Genomic DNA, 19,224 nt, shown 5'->3' with positions numbered 1-19,224 from the left:
TTTGCAAATTAACATATTTGTAATCTTCAGCAGACGTGTCACTCTACATGAAAGTTAGTTAACTCATAGAACTGCCTAAGTTATAGAGCTGGCCCCGAGCACATGAATTTCAGTCCTTGTGCCCACTTTGAGCATGATGTTCAGAATTTGATTCTGGCCAGTGTCCTTATATTCTCTGTGATGATACATATTCCTTAAACAGTTTCATTTGGTGGCTTTATTTTATACATCTGGTCATTTTATAGTTTGTTTCCTCTTGTGGTTTCTGAAAGTGCATTTTTCATATGGAGATAGCAGTTGTTCAAAATAATACAACCACTCTTCATATTTGCTCAACTCTACCTGGCTATGCTTCTGTGTATACAGTTCATATAGAATAGAATGCACAAGCAGCTTTTTGGGAGACATTTAAAGAGGCTCCTCCACTTGTAGTGGCTCACAAAGGCATATGCTGGCATATTAAATCCTGGGGCTGGTAGGCATTTTTTTTTTGTCTTTCTACACATTTCCATCATTTTTAGCAATGAATTTCTCCATCAGACATGAATGTTTGAGAAAAGCAGCATGAACAATAAAACCAAGGACAAAGTGACTGGGAGTTGGTAGATGAATCAGAACTGAAATCAGCTTTGGATATCCCTCCATCTGAAAATGTTTGCTTGAGAAAACAATCCGGTCAAGGGTAGCAGTGTGCATCTTCAGTGACACACCTTTGACTGGCATATTATGAGGCAGGAAGAAAGGAATTGTCAACGTGGTTGCCAGACAGAAAATTAGAACTGTGACGTCTGACTCAGTGGCTCATTCTTGATCCAACTAATGTCAGTTTCAGGCTTTGAGAATAAGAAGGGAGAAACTGCCTTGTTTGCACACAGGGTGGTTATTCCTGATGTCTAATGCTATAAGAGCATTCACCTTCTATTTATTGGGACATTCAAGCAAAGACTGTGTGCCAGCTGATGTGGTTGTCAGTCACTCTTGTCCTGCTGAGAAGCATACTCAGAAGCCACAATGGTGTTTCTGTCACCCCGTTCCTGGCCAGCAATATGGTCAGAGCTAACCATGGGCTCTTTTTTGCATGCGGAGCGTGCACTTCTCTCAAGTATGTGGTCACAGAGTAGTAAAGATGGATGGCATGTTCAACTGTGCTACTAGCATGAGGGATCAGTTCTCTGGCTGAATGGAAAGGTAATATGTCACAGTGGGGGGGGGCAGAGAAGTTGAGGATCAATAAGATTAAACGTTTATTCCAAGTACATGCATCATGCTGTCATTGGAAATGGCTAGGTTGAATAAATGTTGCCATTTTTCACTGATCCCATGTCTTTTATGTGTCTGCCCAAGGTGGACATCACATTTCCCCCCCCCCCCCCATGGATGGGAAAAGTTTCAATGTCCCCCAGCTGTGCTTGTCCTATTCATTCTGAAATAACCGGTGACCTCTGTCACTTCCAGAAAGCCACAGTCCTGCTCTGTGTATCTGCTTCTTGAAATCTGCTGCGAGGCTTTTGAAGTAATAGAAAGCCTTTACCTTTTCACCTCCTCAGACTTCCATACCTCACCCATCTCTGTTCCCCACCCAAGGGCAGCTCAGGCTCCAGCAGAGCACCCCAGCATCCTGTAGCAAGTGCTTTGTGCCCTGTACCGTGTCCGCTGCTGCTCTCCCATCAGTGTGCGTGTTTATTTTTCCATATCGAGGCAAATCGCATCAAGGCAGATCCCGTCTGTAATCCCTATTCCCCCTTACAATGAGTGCACAAGACTCCTCCGAGCCTTGCTTTCAAGATCAGGTACATCTGAAGGGGAAAAGAGTAGTACATAGTAGATTTATTTAGAGACCATACTTATCACTACAGAATTGTTTCAGGAACTGAACAGTAAGCTCACTGAGGACGATAGGTATTTATTTCTCCACAGCCTGCTGTCCAGATGTACTCTGGAAAATGAAAAGAGAAGTGAGGAGTCTGGGGCTTCTTAACTCGAGAGAGGAACAGACTTTGGAGACAAGGTTTCACTTGGCCTTTCCACCCTTGGCTCCCTTGCTTTTTGCCGTAAATCTGACCACACCAGGTAGTGTATTGCTAGGCACTTCCTTTTGTCAGTGGCCTTACTCTTTCTCTTCAAGTTTTTGAAAACCTCACCCTTATGACTTACCTTTTAACTTGCTTTCATGTTTATTCTAGAAAATTTGAGGCAACTCAACTATGAAGTCTTAAAGTGAAGTTGTTTGAGGACCCAATATAGTTTAAAATAAGTGGATTATCAATGCTTCTAAAAGTTCGCTGCAGGGTCTTTAGTCTCCACGTGACTTCTGAAAATTCAATGACATCTCAGTTATTCTATGCAAAAGTGGATGAGATCTGGACAACGTTACAATGAGAGATTTCTTATGTGTTAGGAAGTAGTTAAAATAAGGCCCTGAGCAGTCTTCATCTTTAAAGGAATCTCTGATTAAAATTTTCATTTAGGCATCATAATAGCCCATAATTACATAAATATATTCATAAAAAGGACTCAAGGATGAAAGTTAATGAAGAGGCAGGAGAGGGTTTATTGACATGAAAAAGAAGAGCTCAAAACTAAGAAAGAGCCAGGCATGGTGGTGTATGCCTTTAATCCCAGCACTCAGGTGGCAGAGACAGCCAGATCCCTGTATGTTTGAGGCCAGCCTGGTCTTTGTAGTGAATTCCCAGATAGCTAGAGCTATGTAACGAGACCTTGTCTTATTCCAACCTAAATAGCAAACCAAAACAGAGACAACAAATGAAACTGAGAAGGAATCACAAAGGTGGCGGGAAATGAGCTTGAGATGCTTTAAGACCCTGTGCTTGGAGTTATCTCTAATGTGAAAATTAAAAGATGTAAGTGTCACAAAGCACATGACAAAAAGGAACCTTCCCGTACTTTGCTTATTTTGTTTCACCAGCTAAGGGAATCTCATCTAGTACTTTCTAGATGCTCAGACATACAGGTTATATGATGTAACCGGTACCTAAAGGCTTCTAAAGTTGACATGAGCATGCCATTTCCCCCGCTCCTTTAATGCATGGATCTCAAGAGGAGTGATAAAGTTATGAGAGTGAACACTTACACAAGGATGTTTCCTGAGCAGTCAAAGCTCGAGCCTGTGAAGCTGGGTCCTGTTTTGAAGGAAGCCTGCTGTAGAATCTTCTGTGGGCCAAATTGAACACTTTGCTTCAAGAAAAGGGGTATAAACTAAACATAATTTTAAGTTTTATGTTATTTTGTTTTTATATAACACAATTATAGGTTGGCTATCAAATGACAATGAAATTGTAGAACTATGTGTAAAGTGAGATTGATTTGGAATCTCGCATTGTCTGTCTTTCTGCTAAAAGGAAATCGTTCTTTCATGTGCCGTGGCTTCAGATTTTCTTTGTGTTGAGGTTACAAGGTAAATGATATAATAATTCATAAGTTAATGATAATATGACTTATTCAATGACATAGAAATTTTCAATTGTTTTTCTGTGCTCTTTGTTGTTTTTGTCTGTTTGTTTTTGAATTTCTTTTTAAGACAGTATGTTGTCATATAGCACAGGTTGGCCTGAAAAGTGCTATGTGATTCAGGCTGTCTTTAAACTAGCAATAATCCATCTGCTCCAGTCTCTTAAGTACCAGTGCTATACTTCTGAGCCCCTACTCCTGGCTTGTGCAGCAGTTTTTATAAACTCTTGGCAGTTACTACCTCAAGGTTCATAAGTCATTGGAAGACACATTTCCAGGAGAAAAAATCACTTCCCCCAAACAAAAGGAGGCATATTTCCAATATGTCTGTCTGGTGTGCAGAAATTCCTGAAGAGGTGGGGTGCTCTTTCTCCTTCTGTTTCATAAACTACACAAACGCAGGCTTTCATCAACGCATATCCTACCTTGCCGTGGTTATCCTGGGTTGCATGTCTCTCATATAGATTCATGGAAAAGGCTACAAGACAGTATTAATGACATTGAAAAATAAGGGAATTATGTATACTTATGTATACTATCATAGCATCTGCAAATAATAATCTGACTTTTTTCTTCCCAATTTGTAACCCCTTGTTCTCCTTCGGTAGTCTCAGTGCTCCAGCTAGAACTTCAATAATTATATTGAATAGATATGGAGATAGTAGCCAGTTGTCCTGTTCCCAATTTTAGTGGAAATGCTTTGCGTTTCTCTCTGTATAATTTTTTTGTTGGCTATAGCCTTGTTTAAATTGGTGAGCAAGTTTCCAGTGGTGGGACTGGGACACAACTCAGTCACAAAACCTTCACCTACACTCTGTCCTGCCCAAAAGATGCATTGGGGGCAATGGTAACTCAGAACTTTTGGAAGTGGCCAACCAATGACTGGTCTAACCTGAGGGAATTAACCACACCATAGAGGGAGTCCATGCAACACTTCCTGTATGATCAGGAGCTGGAGGCTAAATAACCATGGCCAAAACAAAAAAATCAATAAAATGATTCCTAATAATATTCTGCTTTTCTGAGAAGTGCCTAGCCCACTGTCATCAGAGAGGCTTCCTTCAGCAGCCTATAAGAGCAGATACAAAGACCTACAGTTAATCATTAGCTGGAGGAAGGGAACCCCTCAGAAGAGGAAGAGAGAAGAAAGATTATAAGAGCCAGAGGGGTTGAGGACACTAGGAAAATGTGCACTACAGAATCAACTTAGCAGAATTAGTGTGAGATCATAGAGACTGAAACAGAAACCAAGGAACCTGCATGGATTTGCACTAGGTCCTCTCATATATGTTATGGCCGTTTAGCTTGGGACTTTTGTTGGACTCCTCACACTGGGAGTAAGGGTGTGTCTGACTCTTTTGCCTGCTCTCAGGATCCCTTATATTCTACTGGGTTGCCTCATCCAGCCTGGATATGAAGGTTTGTATCATTTTTTTTTAGACAGGGTTTCTCTGTGTAGCATTTCCTGTCCTGGACTTGGTTTGAAGATCAGGCTGGCCTCGAACTCACAGAGATCAATCTGCTCCTGCTTCCCTGAGTGCTGGGATTATAGGTGTGCACCACACCAGCTCAACATTTGTGTCTTATTGTGTCTTATTATGCATATTTGGTTGATATCTCTGAGAGGCTTGCTCTTTTTCTGAAAGGAAAGGGAGGAGGGGTGGATCTATGGGCTGGGAGGAGTGGTGGAGGGGATACTGTGATCAGATAAATAAATAAATAAATAAATTCCAAATAAAACAAAAGAAAGGAAGGAAGGAAGACATAAAAGGGAAGAAAATTACTAATGCCCAGTGTTATAAGGAAGTGTTTATTTATAATTCCTTTTTCCCTTAATGTACTATAGTAGTAAACACATTTAAAAATATGTTTACTAGCCAAGAAGTAATACAAACAAAATAATCATAGGAAGTTACACAATAAAGGCCTTGTTATAATTTTAAAGTCTCAATTTTCCTAATTATTAGCATATAGTCATGGACAAGCTCTTTAGTATTTCTACTTCATCTGTAAAACAGAATTTAAAATATTTGGGGGAAAATAAAATTATTTATTTGATGTTTTATTTGTTTGTTGTGAGACAGGGTTTCATTGTGTAGCTTTGGCTGTCCTGGAACTTTCCCTGTTTGTCAGGCTGGCCTTGAACTCAGAGATCTGCCTGCCTTGGACTCTAGAGTGCTGAGATTAAAGGCATGTACCACCACCGCCCAGTGAAATAATTTATTTAAAAAAAAACACTTATTATGTGCCATCCATGTACCAGGCTGGGGTAGTGGAAGTAAATATTGAAAAATAATACTGAGGAAAATTATGAAATTACACATGAGAACAACTTTGATGGAGATAATTGCAGAGGTTTCTATGTTCCTCTGGAAGAGTATACTGACTCCAGTTTTGCTTTTGTGTTTTAGGTGAAGAGTCTTGTCAAGTACAGCTGAAAGTTAAGAGAGATTTGGAATACAGTGTCTCAGCAGGAGAATTATTTAAAATCGAATGTCCTGTGACATACTGTGTTCAAAGACCTAATGTGACTTGGTGCAAGTACAGAGAATCAACCTTTTCACCTCTTGAGTGTGAACCTCATCTTCGAACTCGTTGGGAAGAGCATCGCCGGGTTTCAGTTTTCATTCTCCAGTTTGAATCAATACGTCTCAGCGATGCTGGAAAATATAGATGTTCTGCAGACAGTAACTTTGAGGTTTTAACTAGCCACACAATAAGCATCCATGTGATAGGTGAGTGCTCTAGCCCAGACCATCTATGGCTTTTTTCACCACTACTTTTTTGTTTTGCTTTGCTTTGTTTTTGTTTTTTTTTTTAGAGACAGGTTTTTAGTATGTGGTTATATGCTAGACTCTATTCCTACTTTTCATTGCCTCATCTGTGTACATGTGTATTCACGTGTGCATATATGTGTCTGTATACATGTGTACAAGAAGGTCAGAGATTGACATTTGGTATCTTCCTCAATTACTCTTCCTCTTTCTTTCTTTTGTTTTTTTGTTTTTTTGTTTTTTTTTTTTTTTGAGACAAGGTCTCTTGGTGACCTTGGGACTCAACTGAATGGCTAGGCTGGGTAGTCAGTGATTGCCCAGGATGCTCCTGCTGCTGCCTCCTTAGCATTTATAGGACAGATCCTGTCTATAATCCTGAAGATTATATGGAGTATATGGGTACTGAAGATTCAATGCTGGTCCTCAAACTCACACATGTGATCCATCTCCCCAGGCCCAGCCTTGTCACATCTCTGTCATCACCCTTCCTATGCAATTCTCATCCACTTCAGAACACCCATTTTTATACCTATCACAACTATACTTTTCCTTTCAAGCCCAGCTTATTACTCAGTTTCTCCAGGAAGCTTCCAGGATTACTCTCAATGAACTGATATTACAGTCTGTTGATTTGCTTACCATTTAAGGTCTATGTCTCTCACTTATCACACATTTATTTCCTCCATTGCATTATATAAAAATATGAAAAAATAAAAAAAATAAAAATATGTCAAGTTCCATAAAAAGTTATAGTACCTTACAAAATAGAAATTATGCTTTGCTTTTGGGGGTTGATTTTCTTTGGTAGAAGTCAAATAAATTTCTTTTTAGGACTAGTTTAAATTTTAGCTGAATATACCAGGAAATGGTGATTACTAGAAAAGAGTAAAAAATATTCCTTTTATGTTTGAACCCAAGACTGCTAAGGAAACTGCTTATGAAATGAGGAAAAAATATGTCCGGGCACTATGGACATACTTGTAATTAGTAAAGTTTGAAGACACGACATAAGTATTTTCTCCCTTTGGAATATCTTTCTCAGGGGATACTATGAATGCCCCTGTTTTTGTCTCTGACTCACGTTTGCTATGTTCACCATAGGAATTGCTTCATGTAGGAACAAACGTGGACAGAAGAAGGCTCCCATAATTTTGAGGAAGTAGCTGTCTCCTGGAATGAGAAAAAGCACCTTGTGAAACAAAGCAAAGTCCTAGGAGGTTATTTCTCAGGGCTGGGAAGTGCCCCTGGAGTAGACACTCTGAACTTCTCATTCTTCCCAGTCAGTGTCTGATTAAAGACATCTTAAAAATGCAGAGGTCATTATCCATGCAGGGAGATGAGTGTGGAGGGAGCCATGGTCTTTATTTCAGAGGTCACACGTGGTCTGTGTATCTTTATGTTTGAGAGATGAGAAAGAGAGAACCAAAGACGTCAGACGATGGTTGTACTTTGTTAATAGTAGCCCTTATTAAGGCTTGAAAAGAACTTGTTTGCTCTGTGTACTATGATCTCAAGGTGAATATCCATGAATTATGCGAGTTGAACTTGGCCTGGATTGTTGGGTTCTCTGTTGTTGTGCCAAAACTGGAGTATTTTCAAGTTGACTCTTACTTTGGCGCAACTTTGAGCACTGCCTTAGTGTTTTCTCGGGCCATTTTAATACTGAATCTTGTTTTCTGTTTTAGAAAGGTCTCAGGACTATTCAGAACACCTTCAAAGTAAGTATCAAACCAATCAAAATAAGCAAGTTTGTTTGGTGTTCAGATAAATAATGGAAGCAAAGTCTTCGTAATTGAGTTTGTTTGTATTAGATTATTTATTGTTTGCTATCCAATTGCTTCTCCCAAGACAGCTGTGTCTGTCTCTTGGATGCTTGTGGAAAGAGCAGCTGCAGTACCTTTGCCACCATTCTGTATCAATAAGCTATATGGCTTCTGTATATCTCCCTTCAATTGCCCCTGTTGGTTTTTAACCCTCAAAGAAATAACCTCGGGGGAAATCACACTGCCATCTGTATTGTACTTGAGTGTGTTTGGTACTATGTTAAGAGGGACCCTAGAGAAAAAGTGCGTCTTACATCATACTCGGAATACACGCTCATAAAAAGCAGTTCCACGATATCCATAGAGAGCTGGGTGTTTGATTTCTGTGTTATGCTAATGGAGGAGTATCCTGTGTGATTTCAGGAGTTTATCAAGCCCCTGGTCTCTCTACACTAGATGCGGGTCAACTCCCACCTTGTGATACCAGAAATGTCTCCAAAACTACCAAATGTTTCTGGAGGGATGAGAAATTTTGTGGGTGAGAACCACTTCATTGACCTAAAATTATTCATTCAGATATCTTCCAGTTTCTTTTATATCATTAAAAGATACCATTTTTGATCCACTGAGTTACAGATAAAAACTAGTTATAAGTTGCAGCTAACCTTGATCAGACAGGGATCTGGTGAACATTAATACTAGTGGGTTGTCAGGAGTACTGGCTGGATGTCAAGCAAAGCAGATTTGGTAGAAATGAAAGTATTTAATTTTGGATATGATGATGACTCATAAGAGGAAGCAAACATACAGCTTAGAAGGCTGCTGCTGTTGTAAGTCCTAACTGCTGCTCACGAACTCTCTGGCCTTGGGCCACCTGGGGGCCAGTAATATTCCTTTCATAAAGAAAATGGCTTTCTGAGCACTGAGCTAAATATATAAATGAAAGGGCCTGATGAAGTGGCTTGTGAGAACTGTCATGAAGATCATTCTACAGGTGAGTCATCCAAGAAGAATGTGAGATCTTCACAAAATTTAAAATAAATAAATAAATAAATAAATAAATGGAGGTTGAAGGTACCAGGACCACCAAAGTGGAGAAATAGAGGACTTAGCCTACAAATTCCTTCATTCAAACTATGACAAAATGCAAGGGGGTTGCCAACCCTAATGCTTCTCATACTTCTTAACTGTTTTCAGCGGTGTCTGAAGTCCCAGATGCCACCAATGCCTCGGGACCAATCACCATGGAAGAGAGGCCAGGCAGGATGTGGCTGCTCTCCATCTTGCTTCCTTTGGGGGCATTGCCTCTGCTCCTCATCTGTTTCTGTGTGGTTTGCTTCCTGAAGAGGCGCCAAGGTGGGTTGCAACTCCCCTCTGCTCCCATGTGCCACACATTTGGAGCTCTTTTACTATGGCAGATAGGTTTTTAAGCTGGTTATTGCTTTCTTTCAGGATGACAATTCCTGGGAAACTACTGGTTTCCACTAGAAAACTCAGTGGGTTGATTTGGGTCCCCTGAGGCATGGTCAGGCACACTGACCACTCACAGTGCTGGTCTAAGAGTGCACGTGGCTGGAACGTTCTCGTTCTATATGCCTCAATATCAGGTGTGTTCAGTAAGCGTTCTCCGCGACTTTAACCAAGTTGAAGGACAGATTAGAACAATCTCTTCCGTCAACATGTCTGGTTTGAGTTCTTTGGCTTGAGCTAGCTCTTTTCACAGCTATACCACATAATTCCAATGATACAATCCCTTGTCCATTTAAATAAAGAATCGTCGTTCCCAGAAGGAATCCGTGTGTGTATGTGTGTGTGTGTGTGTGTGTACTTTCTATTGCTATCATAAGCGGATGCTTGAATCAGTTGCTCCCCCAAAAAGCATTGTATTTGAGAGTGTGGACTTGCCTATAATGAGGGAGTGCGATATTTTGAAAGCAGTTACTTTTTCCTTTTGAAATTACATTTTCATTGTCACCACTGAACAGTGAAACTCAGCAAGAGAGGCATGTGACCTTGTCCATCTATGTTCTCTGTTTCCCCGTTCTTGTCCATGTCTCCCCCTCCCCTTTGCTACAATACCAGCCACAGTGTAGCTAGCTATAGAAACAGAGGCAGACAAAGCATCCCTTATTTGGCTGCCACAAGAGCAAGCTTTGTTGGGGCAGAAGTGCTTTTTGCCATTCCGAAGTAAGTGCTTCTGGGTCTCAGAGGCGTCTTACAGTCCTAAGGACTCGCCATGGAAGCACATCTCTGCATCTGCAACCATGTATGATCTGTCTGTAGCTTCCTATTCCCTGGGGCTGCCAGAACCTCTTTCCGAACTTCAGATGAAGAAGAAACTGGGATAATCTTATCTGACTGGAACTGGGGGCATGTATACGTGACAGAAGCATCTGTTAAATTTTTACATTTTTATTTCTTGAGGATTTAATATATGCAAACAAATGCATATTCACCCAACTCCCTTTCTCTAATTCCTCTTGGATTTCCCTATACCCACCCTCCCAAATTTCATGTTCTTTTTACATATAATGATCCATGGAGTCCAGTTAGTGTTGCTCATACACTGTGGAGATTCCCTGGGGCATGGTAACCTACCAGAGACTGCCCCCCAAAAACACCTGACTTTCCTTCCCCTAGTAGCCACCATCTGTCATCAGTTAAAGGTGGCATGGCTCATCTACTGGGATGTTCACTGGCTTAATCTTACACTGGTCTGCAAGAAGTCACAGGAGTTATGAGTTAGTTAGTATGACAGAATAGTCATGTCCAGAAGAGAGTTTTTCCTCAGTCTTCCCAAGATCTGGCCTTACAATCTTTCCTCAATGTTCCCTCAGCCTGGGGGAAAGGATTATGAAAAAGATGTCCCATATATCACAGAGCTGACAAGCAGTTTTAGCGTTGAATTTGCAATGACTACCAACCTTTTGAAACTGTTTTACTAGATCCTACTCCTTCTTCTTGGATGTAAAGACTGTTATGTGCATCAAGAAATGGTGGGGTGAAGTGTGTATGTGTATTTTCACAGACTGAAGTGTGTGGTATATGCTACCCAGGAGAGCTAGCAGGGTAAAGCTAGCGAGCAATGTGGAGGTCGCATGGTTAGTTTCTCAGCTAACCACAAGGCTAACCAAGATATTTGCCTTGCTTTATTAACACTTTTTTGGTTACTTTTTTTTCCCCCTTCAATCTTTCAGGGAAAGAAAAGAAGCCTTCTGACTTAGCAGGAAGGGAAATTAACCTGGTATGTTTGAAGTATCTGCTAAGACAAATGCATTTTATATTGTACCTATGTATTTTTCATAGGAGGTTAATATGACTAAAACACACACACATACGCCCCACCCCACACCACAGATTGTTCACATCAGCTACGATTGCCTGCATAATACTGCATAATGATAAATATTTTGTTATGAAGTGGGGAGAAGCTCACAAGGTAGTGGGCAGCTGATGGAGATTGAGGGCCGTTTTCAGTGTAGTCACTGTAAATAAACCCGCACCTACACCACTGTAAGCAACTCAAGTGAAATCCACTGGGGCAAAACAAAATAAAAACAAAACAAAACAAAACAAAAACCGCTCAAAATAGAAATGGGGAAGAGGTAGGGGTGAGAGGGTTTGGAAAGGGATAATAAGAAAGAGATTGCACTGGAGAGTGAATACAAACAAATCTGTTCTATGTGTGTATGTCATAGTAAAACATTATTATGGGTAATTACTATATACTAAAGAAATATAAGCAATAACATGATGGAAAAGTCCTGGAAAGACCATTATTTCAAAATGGCCCTTCTAGGTTAGTGGATCTCAATTTTCCTAGTGCTGTGACACTTCAATACAGTTATTCATGTTGTGGTGACCCCAACATGACCCCACATAAAAATACTTTCACTGATACCTTATAACTGTAATTTTGTTACTGCTATGAATTGTAATGTGAATATTTTTGGAAATAGAGTTTTGCCAAAGGGGTTTGTGACCCACAGGTTGAGAACAGCTCTTCTAGGGGACTAAAAGTGCTTGTTAGTAAAGTCCACTCAGTCATAATACACTTAAAAGGAAGAGGCTTTTGCAATGTGGATTATAAATCAACATGCTTAATTTAAAGAGATTTACAACTGTTAAGTGCAATAGGTATGTAAAATGAGATGGCTGCCTCTGTCTAACATCCTTTATTTATCGTCTCTGGCCACCATGTCATAGTGCTCCAGCCTGTGGCACCTACCACTTTCATAGAGTGCTACAGGGGAGCTTTGGGTGCAAAGAACCCTGCTCATACTGAAAGAATTTTACATGATAACGAGCCATCCACGGGAAGAAATCCAAGTCAACTAAACTCATAGACTGTCAAAGACTGGAACGAATAGCAGGGACCTCAGTGGCATGTGGAGAGTTCACGTGACAGCCCTCGGTGTCCCACAGAAAGGCTCATTTTCTGTGGTTGCACTTTCCATCTTAGCCAATCCACATTTGGCTCTTTTAGATCTCTACCGAGCCTAAATGATATTTCTGGATGCTCACCTCATAGGAAAACTGCCGAGTATCAGCAGTTACTGCCTCATATCTCAAGGTAGGGCTAAGCATGCTTGCAGGACAGAGCTTTCCTCAGTAGATATAGGAGAAACCCTACTGCATGTGTCACAGTGAGAGTTACCAAGGGCCACTGGAGTCTGAATAATCAAAGATGAAGAACCTGATATCTTAGATAAAGAACATAACTTGGCTGGCAACATGGAGAGTTAAAAACTCAAAATAGAGGCCTAGGGAGATGGAACAAGGGGTAAAGTATTCACTGTGCAAGCACAGAGTCTGAGTTTGGCTTCCCCAGCACTTAGGTAAAACCCGAGCATGGATGCATATATTGTGAGCCTAGCAGTGGGAGAGGTCGTGAAAACAGGGTGAACCAGGGTGGGGGAGGGGGGATTCCAGGCCATCCAACCTAGTTGGAAAAGTGCCAGCTTCAGGAAGAAAATCGTTCTCAGAAATAAGGTGGAGAAGAGTAGAGGGAGAACCCTGACATTAACCTCTGACTTCCATGTGTACACACATGCGTGAGTGCGCCTTCCCACACACATACAGTTCCACCCCCACCACCTTCCACACGTGAAAGTTAAAATCCTTACTATTAATAGAACACCGTCATTTTTACCATGTGCACTTGGTATATAACCAGGAACATCTAATAAGTAACTGAAAGGAGAAAAAAAAAACCCATCAGGATTCACTTTAGTTTTGACAAATTCCCCTCTGTCGCACATAGTTTAGGTCTCTCACACCGTTTCAAAGTATGATGATTTTTTCTTGTGATAGAAATGACAACTGGAAAATATTTTAGAACATCATCGAGACTTTGCTCTTTCAAATTGGCTCCTATTGTACAGCTTAGCTCTCTGATCATAATAACCTGTCTTGGATAACCCATGACACTTCCTGTTCCTGCTCTCCTGGAGAAGTCTCAGTTCTCTTTGTCTTGTGTTTGGTCTTTTTCTCTTCTATGTTCCATAACCAAATGTGCTATGAATTGCCTAATGTTTTTGTAGCATTATTCTTCTTTTCCCATGAATGTGAACTGTGATTTTTCCATTGAAAGGGCATTGTGTGTGTGTGTTCTGTATCCTCAAATGATCCATAATACAGCATATAGCAATTGTTTGGGGAGAGCATAGTGGACTTCAAATGTTTGGCCTCTGGAGCTCAAAGTAGGTCAAGTACCTGCCTAGTACTCAAGAGGATCTGTACATAACATTAAACTAAAACAAACAAACAAACAAACAAACAAACAAACCCAACCCAACCCAACCCAACCCTTTCATCCTTTGATAATACAAAGTTTAACAAACATGTAGATATTAAGTGGTTTATATGAGGAACAACAGATGTCTCTGTCTCTCTCAATAAGCAAGACATCATGTAGACTTTCACTAAGTCTCATCATGAGTGTGTTCATCATGTCCTTACTTGGTATATCTCCTTTCTCATACAGGTTGATATTCCAGTGAGTTCCAGCACAAATCCCCAAGCACTGCCACCAGAAACTGGAGTTTATGAAAATGATCGCTGGTCCAGTATCCACGAGGAATCTGAATCCACAACTAATTCCCAATTGGAGAATAACAAACAGGGCATTGTTTATGCTTCTCTGAACCATTCTGTTATTGGAAGAAACCCAAGACGGGCAAGCAATGTGCATGAGGCACCCACAGAATATACATCCATTTGTGTGAGAAGTTAAAACTGTCACTCACCTGGGATGTTTGCACTGCATGAGCACATGCCAGCTTCATTGTCCGGACCACCATGGTCAAATAACCTTCCACCTGGGAATTTTCACATTAACATGATTTGTGCTGGTCCATGTCTTAAAGGTCCATGAAATATTTAGTTTAAATTTCTCCTAAAACTTTGGGACAGTTTTGTACAAGAGCCTTGGACAACAGACTTTTCACTGGAGAAACTCATATTACAAATAATAGACTACTAGCACACTTAAGATTGACCATGTTGCCTCCAATGTGTGAATTCAACATTTCCTTTGACTTACAGGGAAGGAAGAGGTGTGTTGTTTGGATCTGCTCACTATACCTTCTAGAAAATGAATGTCCTAATTTGACTAGCTAATCATAAATACCGTAATGATTGTATGTTCTCAGTCATTCATGACAAGACAATCTTCCATGTAAATCTATACCATACTTAATATTTAATTTTTAAATGTAAAGGAAAATTATCTTGGACTCAATTAATAATGAAAAAATTAGAAAGGGCAATTGGTACAATACAGATACAGAACATGCCAAATAGATGTGAGGCCAGTGCTCCTTATTTCTTCTAATAAGATGCTCATCTTTACCCTGCTAGATTGAGAAAGTCAGTTAGCAAAGGATCCATCAATGTGCAGTGAGTGCATTTGTAATCAGAGAGTGGTAGTATTTGGAGCAATTAGAGTAATGCACATGAATATGACCCAATGCTGATGACCTAATATACACAAGGGCCTATGAGCAAGACAAGAGTGACTGGGAATAGGAAACTATCAGGCAAATCCAGATTAATTTAAAAAGCCATCTGTGCTTTACCTGAAAGCAAACTCAAAGGACAACCCATGAACGAGGAAAGAGTCTGAGATCTGGAGCTGATCGGTAGGGGTTGACACACATTCGTTACCATGTGTTTCTTGCTCTTGTGAAGTGAATCAGGATAAATCATATGTAATGTAACATGGATCATGGAGATCATTCAGGTTTAAATTCTGACATTGTAGCAGCTTGAGAAGATAGTTAAAAAGTTTCAGGTGTTCTGAATTTCTGGATTACTTGAGTCTAATTACCTAAAAAATATCCCATAATTTTATTCATCTGCTTGAAGCTTGAATTCTCGGATACTGAATGAATAATGTTATAGTCTTGATATACAGTGGATGGAAAGAGCTAGAAGCCACTGGAGCAACCACGTGGACTGCTGAATGAATGAATGTGGTCTATGTAATTGCATGCTTGCCCGTGTGCGCCGTGTGAGTGTGTGCCAGCATGCAAATGCAAGATATGACTTCTGGAAACGAGAAAAGAGAAACCAATCAAATGGCCACCCTATTTTTAGTTTGCTTTGAAGGTGCAGAGCACTAGAGCAAACTCGTCATTTAAAGAAATGGTGAGAAAAGGTGAAACTAGGAATGTGAGTAGAGTCTGTCCCCATAAGCAGACAATTAAGAGGCCTTACTGCAAAGCTTTTCTCACCCTCGGCTCACATCAGGTTTCAGTTCTCTGGATTTGGAACAAAAGACACAGTTGCAACCAATCGTAGGTAAGCTTGGTCAGCCAGGTGCGTTTGTGGGCATTTATGCAAAAAGACCTTAGAATAGAAACAGGAAGAGTGGGTGGGGGGGGATGAGCGCAGCATCCTCTCCATCTTATCAGATCAACATGCAGTTCCTTTCAGAATTTTCTCCAACTTTAAAAACAAAATACATCTGTCTATTCTGCTTAAACTATTCTTATGAAAGCTTTGTGTGTGCATGTATATCTCGTGTGTGTGTGTGTGTGTGCATGCGTGTGCTGTATGTGTGTGTGGTGTATGCACACATATGTGCAGGAGCGAGAAAAGAACATCAGGTGCCCTTTTCTGTTCTCCTCCTTATTCTGTTAAGGAAAGGTTTCTCATTGAGCCTGGAGCTAGGCTGGCAGGCACAAGCCAGTGATGATGGACCCTGCAGTCCTTGTCCTCCACGTTGCTAGGGCTGTATTTGCGCATGCCCAGCTTTTCACATGGGTGTGGGGGAACCTAAACTTAGGTCCTCATGTTTGCACAATAAACACTTTTACGTGCTGAGCATGTTCTTAATATGTTTTCCAATGGGAAAAGCTGCTAGAGATTTCACCTCTATGAATGATCAATTATGTTTGTATCGTGTTTGTCAAAAAAAAAATCACACATCATTTATACTCTTATTCCTACTTAGTAAATATGTGTATGTCCCCAAATAAATCTGTTCCAGTATTATTTTCATGTTAACAAAACTTACAGGTGGTATATAATTTAATGATTCTTGTGACCAAGGTTGCTGATTGTTTCCAGTACGACAGCAAAATTGTTAAAATTTACCTGAAACTGAAATAGAAGAAATGGCAGCTTACCAGTAGCTAAAACACTGGAGAAGATTGCTCCTCCGTCTCCGCCAGCAGTCAACTACCACTAGCTCCACAGGCTGGAGCAGGCATTGGAAGTCCCTTCCCAACTCATGAGGGACATTGATGGCCCCGTCCTGTATATGTCTTGCACAAGTAATGCCAGCTGCTGTGAGCTCATGGGTACAAGGCTCCTGTCATATCCTGAAGGAGGCATTTTACAACACTCCCTCCTGCATTCCAGCTCTAACGTTCTTTCCTCTTCATCTTCCTCGAGCACTGGAAGGAGTGGTACAAATGTCACACTTACAGCTGAGCACTCAACAGTCACTCTTTCTTGACCCTTTGACAAGCTGTAAGTCTCTGCATTGGCCACACTGATCACAGTGAGAAGCTTCTCTGACCAGGCCTGAGAACAGTCCATATGTATGGGCATAAACGGAAGTATTTCAGAACCTGCCAGACCAGGTGACAACTTGCTGAGCATTTTCTTTCTTTCAATGTTTCTTTTATTGAGAATATACTTTTATACAATACATTCTGATTACAGTTTTTCTTTCCCCAACCCCCAATCCAAGACAATATCCATCCCCTCTGTCATCCAGATCCAACAAACATCCATCTAAAGAGTAATAATGAAATAAGACGAAACAAACCAATCAGAATAGGATAAAACAAGCAGAAAGAAGGGGTAAAAAACAAAAACAAAGAAAAAGTAGAAGAAACATAGATGCAATGACACACAGGAATCCCGTGAGAACACAGAACCAGAAGCCATAATAGAAAAACAAAGGGCCTCTGCGTGTGTGTGTGTGTGTGTGTGTGTGTGTGTGTGTGTGTGTGTGTTAAAGAGCTGGCAAAAGATTATGAGAAAACCTCCAAAGTTGCCATTGTGTTCATTTTGCATTGGCCATCTACTGCTGGGAATGGGGTTTGCCCCTAAGAGTGGTTTGCATATTCAGTGAGATTCTGTTGAAGAAAATTATTTTTCTCTGTGGGTGGTAATTAATTAGAGATAGCATCTGGGTTAAGGGTGGAGGCTTATGACTACTTTCAGCTCTAGAACCCTGTCTGTGCAGATCTGTGCTGGCCCTGCCTCTGTCTCCATGATACCATGCATGTGTCAGTCCTGTAGTGTTTGGAAAGCCTGTTTCCTTGGTGTGTCCTCTATGCTTTCTGGCTCTCACAATGATCTGCCTCCTCTTCCAGCAGGCTTACTTGAGCACGGAGAGGAGGCTTTGGTGGAGATGTCCCACTTAGGACCAGATGGTCTAGGGTGTCTCACACTATGTGTCACACAGCCAGAATGTGTGGCTGTGAGTCTCTGTATTTGTTCCCATGGACAGCACAAAATGAACTCTGGTATTTTATGGGTTTTGTTTGTATTGGTGTGTGTGTGTGTGTGTGTTTCTCTTGGACTTGTTTTCTAAAATTTTTTATTCTGTTTTGTTTGTCCTTTGCTTTCTAAAGAGATAAAAAAGAGAAAGGATGTGGTATTGGGTAGGTGGGGGGGGGGGGGAATCTTTGAGGGAGGGGAAACCATAATCAGAATATATTTTATGAAAAAATATTTTCAACCTTAGAGACCTACAGAATATTGCATTTAAAGATGTTTTTATAGTTTTAAAGATTCATTGACAATAAGACAGGTTAACTCCTGGCAACACCCAGACTACCACAAAGATGATGAGCATCAGTGAATCTCCTTATGGAGATGGCTTCAAATGTGGCAAACAAGCCACTGGGCAAAGTGTCCTCATTTCGGCCACAGACAGAATTCTGCCTAAAAATGGGCAAGCTTGGAGGCAGGCAGAGTTGACAGCCAAACTCTGTCAGTACAGGGTAAACAAATCTTCAATAGTCTCTGCCTCACAAATATGTCTATCAGATATATTGGGCCAGAGAGCTGAAAATGATGCTCCAATGTTATAGACAGTTTTGGGTGACTACTCAGGCAACAAACTGTCTCTTTTCATCTTCTCATTTGGGAAGCTGCTAACCTGCACTTCCTGTCTACACAGATAATTAATGTTATTCCTTCTCAAGTCTCTGATTGGGCTGAAGATCAGATAGTTTAGTTTTATAATTAAACTTAATTGTTGAAAGGTTAAGATGTTTTTAGGTCTAGATAGATGTTTTAAGTTGATAAAGATGAGATATGATAGATATTGATTTACACTCAATATTTTAGACCAAGATAAGAAAGATGTTTTCTTCAAGGTTACCAAGTACAAATAGCCAAAACACTATGAATGTACTATTTGTATAATTCCTGATTGTTTTGTGGTTCTTTGTGCTGTAGGTAGTTTATTGTATATATGTGTAATAATATAAATGCATATGTAAAAAAAGAAAAATATTTTCAAAAAGAATATATATAAAGAATTAAGATAATTAAAAATAAAAATAGCAGAAAATATTAAGAAGTAAGCACAAACATTTTTCATGTCCTCTGTTCTGTAATATTCATAGCTGCCGCCCCTCCCCCCACCATCAACAACTTGCAGAATAGGAAAAATAGTAGGGTTTTTTTGTTTATTTGGTTGGCTTTTGAGACAGGGTTTTTCTGTGTAGTCTTGGCTGTCCTGGACTCAC

At 40.4% G+C, this 19,224-nt stretch overlaps 1 protein-coding gene across 1 annotated transcript in view; it reads left to right on the top strand.

The window, feature by feature from the left end:
* The window catches only part of BTLA (B and T lymphocyte associated), a 28,264-nt gene extending 9,694 nt beyond the window's left edge, over positions 1–18,570 (top strand). The window contains exons 2-6 of the mRNA XM_084802370.1: positions 5,880–6,203; positions 7,928–7,960; positions 9,203–9,361; positions 11,203–11,249; positions 13,992–18,570. Coding sequence (XP_084658496.1) covers positions 5,880–6,203; positions 7,928–7,960; positions 9,203–9,361; positions 11,203–11,249; positions 13,992–14,240 — 812 coding nt within the window. The 3' untranslated portion in view covers positions 14,241–18,570. The remainder of the gene's footprint in view (positions 1–5,879; positions 6,204–7,927; positions 7,961–9,202; positions 9,362–11,202; positions 11,250–13,991) is intronic.
* The last annotated feature ends 654 nt before the right edge of the window (positions 18,571–19,224 follow it).

Source organism: Acomys minous (genome assembly GCF_964271855.1).
Source record: "Acomys minous genome assembly, chromosome: 11".
Taxonomy (NCBI): Eukaryota; Metazoa; Chordata; class Mammalia; order Rodentia; family Muridae; genus Acomys; species Acomys minous.
The sequence above is the reverse complement of the archived record's forward strand: the minus strand, read 5'-3'. Positions and strand labels throughout refer to the sequence as shown.